Source organism: Gorilla gorilla, chromosome 4 (genome assembly GCF_029281585.2).
Source record: "Gorilla gorilla gorilla isolate KB3781 chromosome 4, NHGRI_mGorGor1-v2.1_pri, whole genome shotgun sequence".
Classification (NCBI taxonomy): Eukaryota; Metazoa; Chordata; class Mammalia; order Primates; family Hominidae; genus Gorilla; species Gorilla gorilla.
In genome coordinates, this window is record NC_073228.2 from 47,292,252 (window position 1) to 47,303,121 (window position 10,870).

The 10,870-nt window shown below is 58.2% G+C and overlaps 1 protein-coding gene across 1 annotated transcript; it reads left to right on the plus strand.

The window, feature by feature from the left end:
* The first annotated feature begins 2,102 nt into the window (after positions 1-2,102).
* On the plus strand, positions 2,103-10,443 carry C1QL1 (complement C1q like 1). Its single transcript, XM_019026271.3, has 2 exons — positions 2,103-3,007; positions 9,769-10,443. The coding sequence occupies exons 1-2, from the start codon at positions 2,411-2,413 to the stop codon at positions 9,946-9,948; spliced, it is 777 nt and encodes a 258-aa protein (XP_018881816.3). The 5' UTR covers positions 2,103-2,410; the 3' UTR covers positions 9,949-10,443.
* Positions 10,444-10,870: the final 427 nt, after the last annotated feature.

The window sequence follows — 10,870 nt, forward strand, 5'->3', positions numbered from 1 at the left end:
GGGGTGGGTGGGCGCTCCCGCCCCATCCTTGGCCAAGGGCGGCCAGCCGCGGTGTGCCCGGAGGGCTCTGCGAGGGCTGTGGGTGGCGGGCGAGCCCCAGCGGCGTAGCAGAGGAGGGGCCCCCGTGCGAGCGTACTAGGGAGAAGGGGGTCCGTGCAAATCCCAGGCTGACGACCGCGCACGCGCCCCTCGGGTCACCAGCCCTGTCGCTCTTGGTGGGGCACACCGAGGAGACCGCCGTGGGGAACCGGGGAGCCGGATTGCCTGACAGCCAAGCGCTGAAGACTACTCTTCCTGAGCCTAGGGAGGTCTGGCTGCCCTGAGCCCCCTACCCCTGGGCTTTGGGCAGTAAACGGTACCTAGAGACTCTATCGCGCTGAGGTTGGAAGAGCCTGGAGCCAGGCTACGAGTTTGAGTCCCGGCTCTCCCACTTATTAGTTGTGTGACTTTAAGCAAATCTCTTAACTTCCCAGAGCCTCAGTTCTCCATCTGTAAAATTAAAATAATCTTGGACTTTACTTCTTTGGACTGATGTGAAGATCAAGGGTGATCATGTATGTAAAACATTCAATACAGGGCCTAGCACAGAGTAAACCCTGAATAAATGCTACTTATAGAAAATTTTTTAGCTCCCTCCTTGGTGGTGGTGGGGTCACTCCAACCTGACCTCAGCCATTAGTGCTTGGAGGGTCCTCTTTCACAGCCCCCTCGTTGGATGTCCCTGTGTCCTTCTACTCCCAGCCCCGGATGAGGTGAGCGACCTCAACCTTGGGTAGGGAAGGCCAGGGAATCATTTTGCCCATGGTGAAGGGTCAACAGGGAGAGTGTGAGCCGGCGGGGGGGACCTCTCGGGAGAGGAGAGGCTGGGATGTCATTCTTTAGCAGCCGGCCAGTCGCCTCCGAATGGCTGAATCCTCCCCGGTGGGCCGGATAAAGGAGGGCGAAGGAGGAGCGGTGGAGCAGCCCGACCTGGGCCTCAGATAATGTGACAAATATTTTGATGGAAGCAGACACGTTTCGGTTTATGCAACCTAAACACTTTGCTGCACTTGAGGAAGAAGAGAGCCTCCCACAGCCTGATGGGGAGTAGAGTTAGGGGGCGGCGGAGGAGTCTGGGGAGTGAGGGAGGAGGAGCTGAGGGGCTGGATGAGATCCACCCCTCATCCTGGAGGCTGGGAAAGGGGGTTACCCCTCAGGGACGTATTTGCATCTGTCTGCATGGAGAAATAACGTGGGGGTGCCCACCTTTTTAGGATCCCCTTTTCTCCCTGGTCTAGAGGCAGAGATAAAGGGATTGAGCAGAGGGAGATGGAAGAAAAGGGCCCAGGAAAAAGCAGCCTGGCCACAGTTTGGTGAGGAAGGGGCAGAGGCGAGGAGGGGTTGGAAGCTCCTGCCCCACCTCGGGGGAGACGGGTCCCGGAACAGTCAGAGCCGGAAAGGAGGAGGCGGCTGCCGTCTGGCTCCGCTGGGCCCCCGGACAGGCATTCATCCGATCTCTGGATCTCCCAGACGGGTGGTCTGCGAGGCCTGAGTGCCAAATGGTCCCCTCCGTATCCTCTTCTTCGCTTCATAACCCCCTTTCTCATCCTACCTTCCAGCTCCCCGCTCCGTCCTCCCCTCAATCGCTCTTTGTCCCCTGCAGACCTGGGCGCTATCCCCTCGCTTCCGCCCCCTGCGGGTCTTGGCCCGTCGCGACCCCAGTCCCTCTGTTTTCCTGGTGACCGACCCTCGAAGCCTCTCCTCTCCCGATCCCCTCGGAGCTCTCTAGCTCTCCCTGTGGCCCTCTCTCCCTTTCGCATTTTGGTCCCTACTCTCCCCTTCCCTTGGAGCGCCTCTCGGGTCTCTCGGACCCCGGCCCCCACCCCATTTCCGAATCTCGGTCTCCGCGTACTCAGTCTCGTCTTTCCTCTCCCTGCTCCCGCCCGGGGTCTCCGCGGCCCCGCCCCCTTATGCCCCGCCCACATCGAGGCGCCCGCGGCCCAATTAGGCGCCGGCCCCGCCCGCAGCCCCACCCCTAGTGAGCCCAGGGCCGCGCGGAGCTGGTGGGGCGGGGCCCGGCCGAGGGGGCGGTGGCCCCGGCGCGAGGAGGCGGGAGGAGTCAGGCGGGAAGCTGCAGGCGGGAGGCGGGAGGCGGGAGGCGGCGGCCGCGGCGCTCAGTCCGGCAGCGCAGCAGGAGGGAGGCGCGAGGCAGGAGCCGGCGGCTGGGCTCCGCAGCGCAGCCAGCGCAGCGCGGCGCCCCGGGCCCGGCCCCATGCCCGCAGCCCCGCCGGACCGTCCTTGAGCGCGGGCGCCTAGCCCGCGCCCCCCGCCCGCCGGCACCATTGCCCCGACGGCGCGGCCGGGCGGCCCGGCGCTCCCCAGGCTCCGCGCGGGCCGAAAGACGCTGCTAGCGGCCGCCGCGGGTGTGGTGATGCTGCTGGTGCTCGTGGTGCTCATCCCCGTGCTGGTGAGCTCGGGCGGCCCGGACGGCCACTATGAGATGCTGGGCACCTGCCGCATGGTGTGCGACCCCTACCCCGCGCGGGGCCCCGGCGCCGGCGCGCGGACCGACGGCGGCGACGCCCTGAGCGAGCAGAGCGGCGCGCCCCCGCCTTCCACGCTGGTGCAGGGCCCCCAGGGGAAGCCGGGCCGCACCGGCAAGCCCGGCCCTCCGGGGCCTCCCGGGGACCCGGGTCCTCCCGGCCCTGTGGGGCCGCCGGGGGAGAAGGGTGAGCCAGGCAAGCCGGGCCCTCCGGGGCTGCCGGGCGCGGGGGGCAGCGGCGCCATCAGCACTGCCACCTACACCACGGTGCCGCGCGTGGCCTTCTACGCCGGCCTCAAGAACCCCCACGAGGGTTACGAGGTACTCAAGTTTGACGACGTGGTCACCAACCTAGGCAACAACTACGACGCGGCCAGCGGCAAGTTTACGTGCAACATTCCCGGCACCTACTTTTTCACCTACCATGTCCTCATGCGCGGCGGCGACGGCACCAGTATGTGGGCAGACCTCTGCAAGAATGGCCAGGTGGGCCAGGCGGGGGCATGGGGCTGGGCTGGGCCCAGGGCACCCAGGGAGCCCGGGGCAAATGGGTACCTGATCGGAGTTGGCGGGGGCGCCAGGCGGACGCAGGTGGAGATCCCACCCCACAGCGGCCCCGCTTGGTCATCACGTGTGGGGATGGTCGGAGCCAGCGGACATCTCCGATCCTCAGTTCCTGGGTTCCCGCTCCAAGACAGACGCTGCTGGGCACCGTCTGGAACGCTACTGGAAATGCGGGAAATGAACCCAACTAGTCAGAGCGCAGGGCTCCCAGGTGCACGGACTTGCCCTTGGGGGCTTGCCCCTTGGGAAGTGGATTCGGGCCGACACCAGCGGGCGATAAGGGGAGGGCAAGGATAGGCTCTGGCGTATGGAACAGGGAGAAGCAGCATCCGCGCCCGCGGGCGCCTAGGCGCGTGGCCATGGGCGCGAGCGGAGAAGGCTGGCTGCAGGAAATGTTTGGGGCACAAAGGCAAAGGGAGCCCGGTGCTTACAGCCCTGGCTGCAGTGCCTCCCCTGCCCTCGAGAAGGGACCACTGGGCGAATCTGACACCCTTTGCAAAATCCGGGAGTTGGGGAGCTGTTTCCCACTGTAGCAGAGCTTCCCCAAAAAGAAGGCAGTCTGGGGGCCGGGGGAGTTTTTCCTCCTGAGGCGGGGAGGGGGTGGGGGGTGGGGGGGGTGGAAGAGATGGAAACTCCCCCTCCTCTTGGTCTCCCAGCTCCAGCCCCTCCTGACTCTGGAGTGTGTGGGGTCCTCTCCATTCTCCGTCCCCATCTCAGACGCTGCAGCTGGAAAGCACTGAGTGTGTCGGGGACTCTGGTACCGGGACTCGCATGTGCGTGTAGCTCTCCTTGGAATGCCGACCCCAGGACCAACCTCCACCCAGCCCCGCCCTGGGGTGACAATTTTAGCCAGCTCTCTTGATACCACCTCCCTTCCCAGTGCTCTCACTCGTGGTGGCCTGTGACCTGGGGGTGTGGTCAGGCTGAGCATTCTCTTCGAAGAAGGGGACCACTGGTCAGAACTAAAACTGAGCTAGTGGAAGTTGAGAAGGAATCTCTCACGATTAAGATACAAGACCTTGTTGGAACCCTTCCCACAGCAGCACTGCCCTGAGGCTCTGCCAGCCTGCGGGTCTGCAAGTCTTAGGGGCAGAGACAAGGGCAGGCAGGGAAAGTGAGCAGATAGCCTGCCAGGTGCTTATAAGCCAGCCCTTCTCTTTCCTCTGCCTGGCTGCTGCCCCGCCAACACCTTTTCTCTGGTTTCTGCCTCTCCCCTGCCTCTTTCTTCTATTTTGCTGTTTCTTGTCCATCTCTCTCCTGTGTCTGCCTTTTCCATCTCTCCCTGGGTTTCTGGCCTCTCCTCCCCGGATCTAACCCCACTCTTCTCTATTCCTTGTATGTCTCTCTTTCCCATGTGTGTCTATCAGACATCCCCGTGTCTCTCCTCTTTGTCCTTGGTTCCTGACCAGATGGGAGGCCCCAGTATCCAGCAAAGGCTCATTCTGCAGACAGCCCCATGATTCCCCCTATTAATCACCAATAAGAGATGCAGCAATGTCACCTTCATCAATGGAATGTCTTCCTTTCCCAAAGAAGTTTGGGCTGACACAGAGCTGAGGTTTCAGGGGATTGGCAGCTTGCCTAGATAGGGAGGCAGCCATTGGGCCACAGGTTGGCCCTAGACCCTGCACCACCTCAGGCAGTCCCAGCAGGTCCCCAGAGATGAGGCAAGAAGAGGCCCCGGAGATGCTATGTGCTTAGAATGGGGAACTTGCTTCAGTCACTGGGAGGTAAAACCATCTCAAAAGCTCCTTTTCCCTCCAGCAGGGGCAGGGTGTTGACAGAGTCTGACGAAGGGGTGCTCACCGGAGATGGGACCACAGGCTAGTAGGAAAAAAGGAGGTGGCTTTAACTAGGGGTTTCAAAGGCCTAGCACTTTAATAGTTATTCAGACCAGCCCCCTCAAAAGAAAACCAGGAGAGGCTGGGCCTGGTGGCTCACGTCTGTAATCCCAGCACTTTGGGAGGCTGAGGCAGATGGATCAACTGAGGTCAGGGGTTTGAGACCATCCTGGCCAACACAGCGAAACACCGTCTCTATTAAAAATACAAACATTAGGCCAGGCACGGTGGCTCACGCCTGTAATCCCAGCACTTTGGGAGGCTGTGGGCGGATCACGAGGTCAGGAGATCAAGACCATCCTGGCTAACATGGTGAAACCCCATCTCCACTAAAAATACAAAAAATTAGCCGGGCGTGGTGGCGGGCACCTGTAGTCCCAGCTACTTGGGAGGCTAAGGCGGGAGAATGGCGTGAACCCGGGAGGTGGAGCTTGCAGTGAGCTGAGATCGCGCCACTGCACTACAGCCTGGGTGACAGAGCGAGACTCCGTCTCAAAAAAAAAAAAAAAAAAAAATACAAACATTAGCTGGGCGTGATGGTGCATGCCTGTAATCCCAGTTAGTCGGGAGGCTGAGGCAAGAGAATAACTTGAACCCAGGAGGCAGAGGTTGCAATGAGGTGAGATCTTGCCACTGTACTCTAGCCTGGGCAACAGAGTGAGACTCTGTCTCAAAAAGAAAAGAAAAGATAAAAACGAAAAGAAAAGAAAACCAGGAGAAATAGTGGGGCCCGTAGCCCCCTCTCCCATGTCCTTTATGACTTCTTCCAAATTGCCCAAGAGACTCATTTGATCTCACTAGCCATCCCGCTTGTTAGTTTTGAGCCCCTACTAGGAGCCAGATTTGAGGCTTTGTAGGAGTTCAGTCCACTTGCCCTCCAAGACCTCATGGCCTATGCAGGGGGAACATTCATAACATACAATCACACACCCCAACGAATACTGTGTTAAAGGTGGGCTGGGAGCCCAGCTGATGACTTTGGTCCCCAAATGTGTTGGCTGGGAGGGAGTGCTTCAGTAGGGCCTACGCTGGTGCAGACCAACCTGATGCAGGGGGAGAAGATGGTGAACCTTGGTCTGCAAGGTGAGGAGATACCACAAGGGAGAATATAAAAGGTCAAGTGTAGGGGAAAGCCAGCTCAGAGGTGGACCAGGACATTTAAATAAGCAGAGAAAAAAATGGCAGGACCAGACAATGGATGGGAACAAAAGAGAGAAGCTTGTATCTCCTATGACTTCAGAACCAGGGGCCACCCTGAGCACTGCGCTTTTCCTTCCTGGCTTCCTGCCTGTAGAGAGGCTTCCAGAATTTCTTTAGGGAGGCAGAGCTGAATCTGGGCTCTGCCTCCTCTCCGGGCAAGTTCGGGATGGGGAGCACCACCTTCATGCCTGGCACTGAGGCTCCCTCTGTCCTTATCTGAGGCCCACTGGCCCCAGTCCTTAGGGGTAGCCTTGCATCAGCACCCCTGATGGCACCAAGTCCTGGCCATTAGGATGCAAGGAGCCTGGGGAAAGGACTCTGGGTTGGCAGTGGGGCCCTGGGTGTGGTGAGTTGCCTGCAGCTGCCTCCAAGATCCACACTTCAGGTGGGTTGGAGAGGACACAAAATTAATAAACTAGGCAGGGGGCTTTGTGAGGATGTGCCAGGGCCTGTGGTCAGGGTGCTGCTTATCCAGGGTAGGAGGCTGTGGGGAGGTGAGTATCACCAATGGGCCAGGGGTTTGACAACAGAATCTGAGTGTGGCGAGAGGTGCTGGCATATATAAATTGAAGGTGGTGGTATAAAGACCTAAGAAGGCTGTGCACAGTGGCTCACGCCTGTAATCCCAGCACTTTGGGAGGCTGAGGTGGGCGGATCACCAGAGGTCAGGAGTTCGAGACCAGCCTGTCCAACATGGTGAAACCCTGTCTCTACTAAAAATACAAAAAAATATAGCCGGGTGTGGTGGCGGGTGCCTGCAATTCCAGTTACTCGGGAGGCTGAGGTAGGAGAATCACTTGAACCTGGGAAGTGGAAGTTGCAGTGAGCCAAGATCGCACCACTGCACTCCATCCTGGGTGACAGAGCAAGACTCTGTCTCAAAAAAGAAAAAAGACCTAAGGAGATCAGCCTCTCCCCTGGTGGTGGCAGATGGCCCCCTGGCTATCCTTTCTGGCCCCTAATACCTTTCACAACACAGAGCACAGTGCCTGGCACAGTGGGAATGCAGTTAATGTATGTATGAAAATGCAAGTGTCCCCCATGGGCCAGGCTGGCTCCCCTATGGGAGCCACATCTGTACACCCAAGACCCCAGCATTGATCTGAGGGCAGGAACATGTTTCCTGGATGCCCTCTCACCCAGTTCCCTTGGTCAGACCATTGCCTCAGTTTCCCCTCCTGGCAGCCCTTGAGGAGCTGATTATACAGCGCTCCCTCATAACAAGGCCCAAACCTGCTTTCCTGCTTCCTTGGCAACCTCATTTCCCCACACTTCCCCTTGGACCCCAGGAGGAGCTGCAGGCCTCAACTGTCTCCAGTCAGGCAGAGAATCGGGACCCCTGGGTTCCATTCTTGGATCCCCCACCATCTAAGGATGGAAGGGCATAAATTCTCTCTGCCTCCATGGATAATTAGGATAATTACGGCAACAATCATGGTGATGAATAAATAATAAACGTAAGCATAACAGTTCTGATGCAGTCACATCACCAGGAGATTCCTGATGACAGATGACTCTGTTCCAATGGATTTGGCTATTAAGGAGCACACTGTTTTAATGAGTTAAGGCTAAATTAATCTGGGCAATAAAAATAATTGTTATTAATAGTAATTTATTAGCAAAGATAATGAAATGCATGTGTAATAATAAATACTACCAGGATTAGGGCTCAGGGAACAATACAGAAGTTGGCTGTTTGCTTTCAGCTCTTCCCTAATAACTCAAAGCCCCATCAAGATCTAATGTTTTTTTCTCTTTATCATCAAAAGACTTTTACAGAGGTGGCAGTGGTGAGGCAAAGTCTTCTCATCCATTTTCTAGACAGAGAAACTGAGCTCCTTGGCAGACAGCATCTCCCCCTTCATTTATTCCCTCCCACCTTTAACTAGACCAGTTTTCCCAGCTAAGCACACAAAGAGTTTCTTCTCAGGTTGGGAAGAAGAGGTTGAGGGAAAAGAAGGGGCTGGAGATGGGCTTTAAAGGGAGGCCCTCATGCAAATATGTCGGGTCCTCTTCATTGCAGCATCGCGGCTGAGTCAGCAGCTGTGGCACAGCTGACCTGCAGTGCTGCCTCCAGCCCAGGAGAGAGGATGGGCCCCTCCCCTAATTTGGCTTGGTTCTACCCAGACTTCAGCCCTGGGAGTTGGGATGGTAAGCTGCCTTCAGTGAAGGGACAGGATAGAGAGGGACCGTGGAGAAACCTGGCTGAGAGAACTCCACTCAGTGCAGCCTCGCCACACCACAAGCCACAGTCCTGGAGAGGGCACTTCTCTTCCATGTCTCTACCCAGGATACCCTGGAGAGGCCCCGATCCTCAAACTCAGGCCTTATGTTTCCATACCTGTTAGCGGAATGTCTGTAGATCATTCGTTCACCACCACACAATCTCTCTCTCTCTCTCTCTCTTTTTTTTTTTTTGAGACTGAGTCTCACTATGTCGCCCAGGCTGGAGCGCAGTGGCGTGATCTCGGCTCACTGCAGCCTCCATTTCCCAGGTTCAAGTGATTCTCCTGCCTCAGCCTCCCCAGGAGCTGGGATTACAGGCGTGCCACTATGCCTAGCTAATTTTTGTATTTTTAGTAGAGATGGGGGTCTCACCATATTGGCCAGGCTGGTCTCGAACTCCTGACCTCAAATGATCCACCTGCCTGGGCCTCCCAAAGTGCTGGGATCACAGGCATGAGCCACCGTACGCAGCCACCACACAATCTCTTATGATTATAGTCAGAGCCCCCAAAAGTGACGGCAGGCTCCAAGCCCAAATGCTGGTGCTCCCTTGACCCATTATCCTGCCTGTCCCTCCCCATCCCCCATCAAGGCAGGGACCAGCAAGGATGTCACATCAGACTGAGAATCCCAGAGGGAAGTAAGGCCTGGATTCCCTTCTTCCCACGCAGTTCCTTTCTACCACCCTGAGGTGAGACAGGAGGAGCTACAATCCTCTTTGGGTGGGTAGTGACAGGTACATAGCTACACCTCCATGGAGGCTGGCACCCAGGCCCCTTCTAAACTCTGGGAGGGGAAAGCATTACCAGGCCTTCTGTCTCACTGCTGCAGCAGGAGAGACTCTGGAATGCACTTCAGACCAAAGACCTGGCCCTGGTTCCAGGGTGGTTGCTGACTGGCAGCCTGGCATTGGTCCAGCTGCCTGACCTGTGGGGCCAAGGTGTGCCCTTGTGTCCATCCACTGACATAAGATCCAGCGGGTGTGGCTGAAACGATGGCATCATTATGAAAGCAGAGAGGAAGGAATGATGAGAGTAGGGAAGGCCCTCCATTCCCTGGAGGTCCAGAGAATTCCTCTTTGCAAGGACAGGCTTCCAGGCTTCCTGGAGGTATTGAGGTTCTCAACCAGCTGGATGGAAAGCCCTATAAGAGTTAAGGAGGAAGACTCTGCCTTGACTCCCAATTCAGGCCCAGATCAGACCTGCCCTAGAAATCCAGGGATCCTCTCTGCCCCTTTCCTGAAACAAGTTCTGTATGATTGGAAGGGGGCGGGGGAGGGGGGGCGTGGCAGGGATGAGGCGAGGCTGAAGGCCAGGTTTCAGGTTCTGCTGATCCTCCCCCACGGGACTGCCTCACCTCCCTCCCTTCTCATCCTCTCTCTCCTCTCGCCCTCCCTCCCGTGTCCCCCACCCGCAGGTGCGGGCCAGTGCTATTGCCCAGGACGCGGACCAGAACTACGACTACGCCAGCAACAGCGTGATCCTGCACCTGGACGCCGGCGACGAGGTCTTCATCAAGCTGGATGGAGGCAAAGCACACGGCGGCAACAGCAACAAATACAGCACGTTCTCTGGCTTCATCATCTACTCCGACTGAGCTCCCCACGTCTCCCTCCACCCACGTCCCTCACCCGCCGGGTTCCCCTCCGGGCGGGGCAGACGATGACTCGCCCCTCGCCCACCCGCTCGCTGCCCGGCCCTCCCCGGCTATGACGCCCCCGGCCCGTGCTCAACACCGCCTGGGCCACAGCTAGGCCCTCCCACCGGCTCGCTGCAGAGCCGGGCCCAGCGCGCCCTGTCCCCGTGCCAGGGAACCGGGGTTGACCGCCCCCGCCCGGCCCGCGCTATATATTTGTACAATAGGACTGTTTACTGCCCACCTCCGCCTGCCAGCCCACCCCAGCCTGGGGAGAGGTCGCGGCGGCGGGTTTGCTTCCTGCGCTCTGAGATGAGCTGCCCTCGGCTCCCTCCGGGGTGGCGCGCCCGGGGGAGGGGGGAGTTGGGGGCTGGATAGCTTCCCAGCACCCTCAGAGCCCCCGCCCGGCTGTGCCCCGTCTGACCAAAGCTATAATAAAAACATTTTCACCCCGCAGGGGTTTCAGTCTGTGCCCTGGGGAGGGCTGCGGGAGGCGACGGTGGACCGTGCCCTCCTCCAGATTAGGAAGGGGTCTGGTGGAAGTTTCTAGGGGAAACCAGGTGCCAGAGCCAGAGCTACTCCAAGAAGAAGTTGCCAAAGGGCCTAAAGCCCACCACAACCCAAGTGGGCCTGGGCAGCTGGGATGGGAAGCAGCCCAGTTACTTCATCATCTTCCATGGTGGACACATTCCTTTTTTTTTTTTTTCTTTTTTTTTTTTTTTAGACGGAGTCTCGCTCTGTCGCCAGGCTGGAGTGCAATGGCAAGATCTCGGCTCACTGCAACCTCCGCCTCCCGGGTTCAAGCAATTCTCCTGCCTCAGCCTCCCGAGTAGCTGGGAATACAGGCGCACACCACCACACCCAGCTAATTTTTGTATTTTTA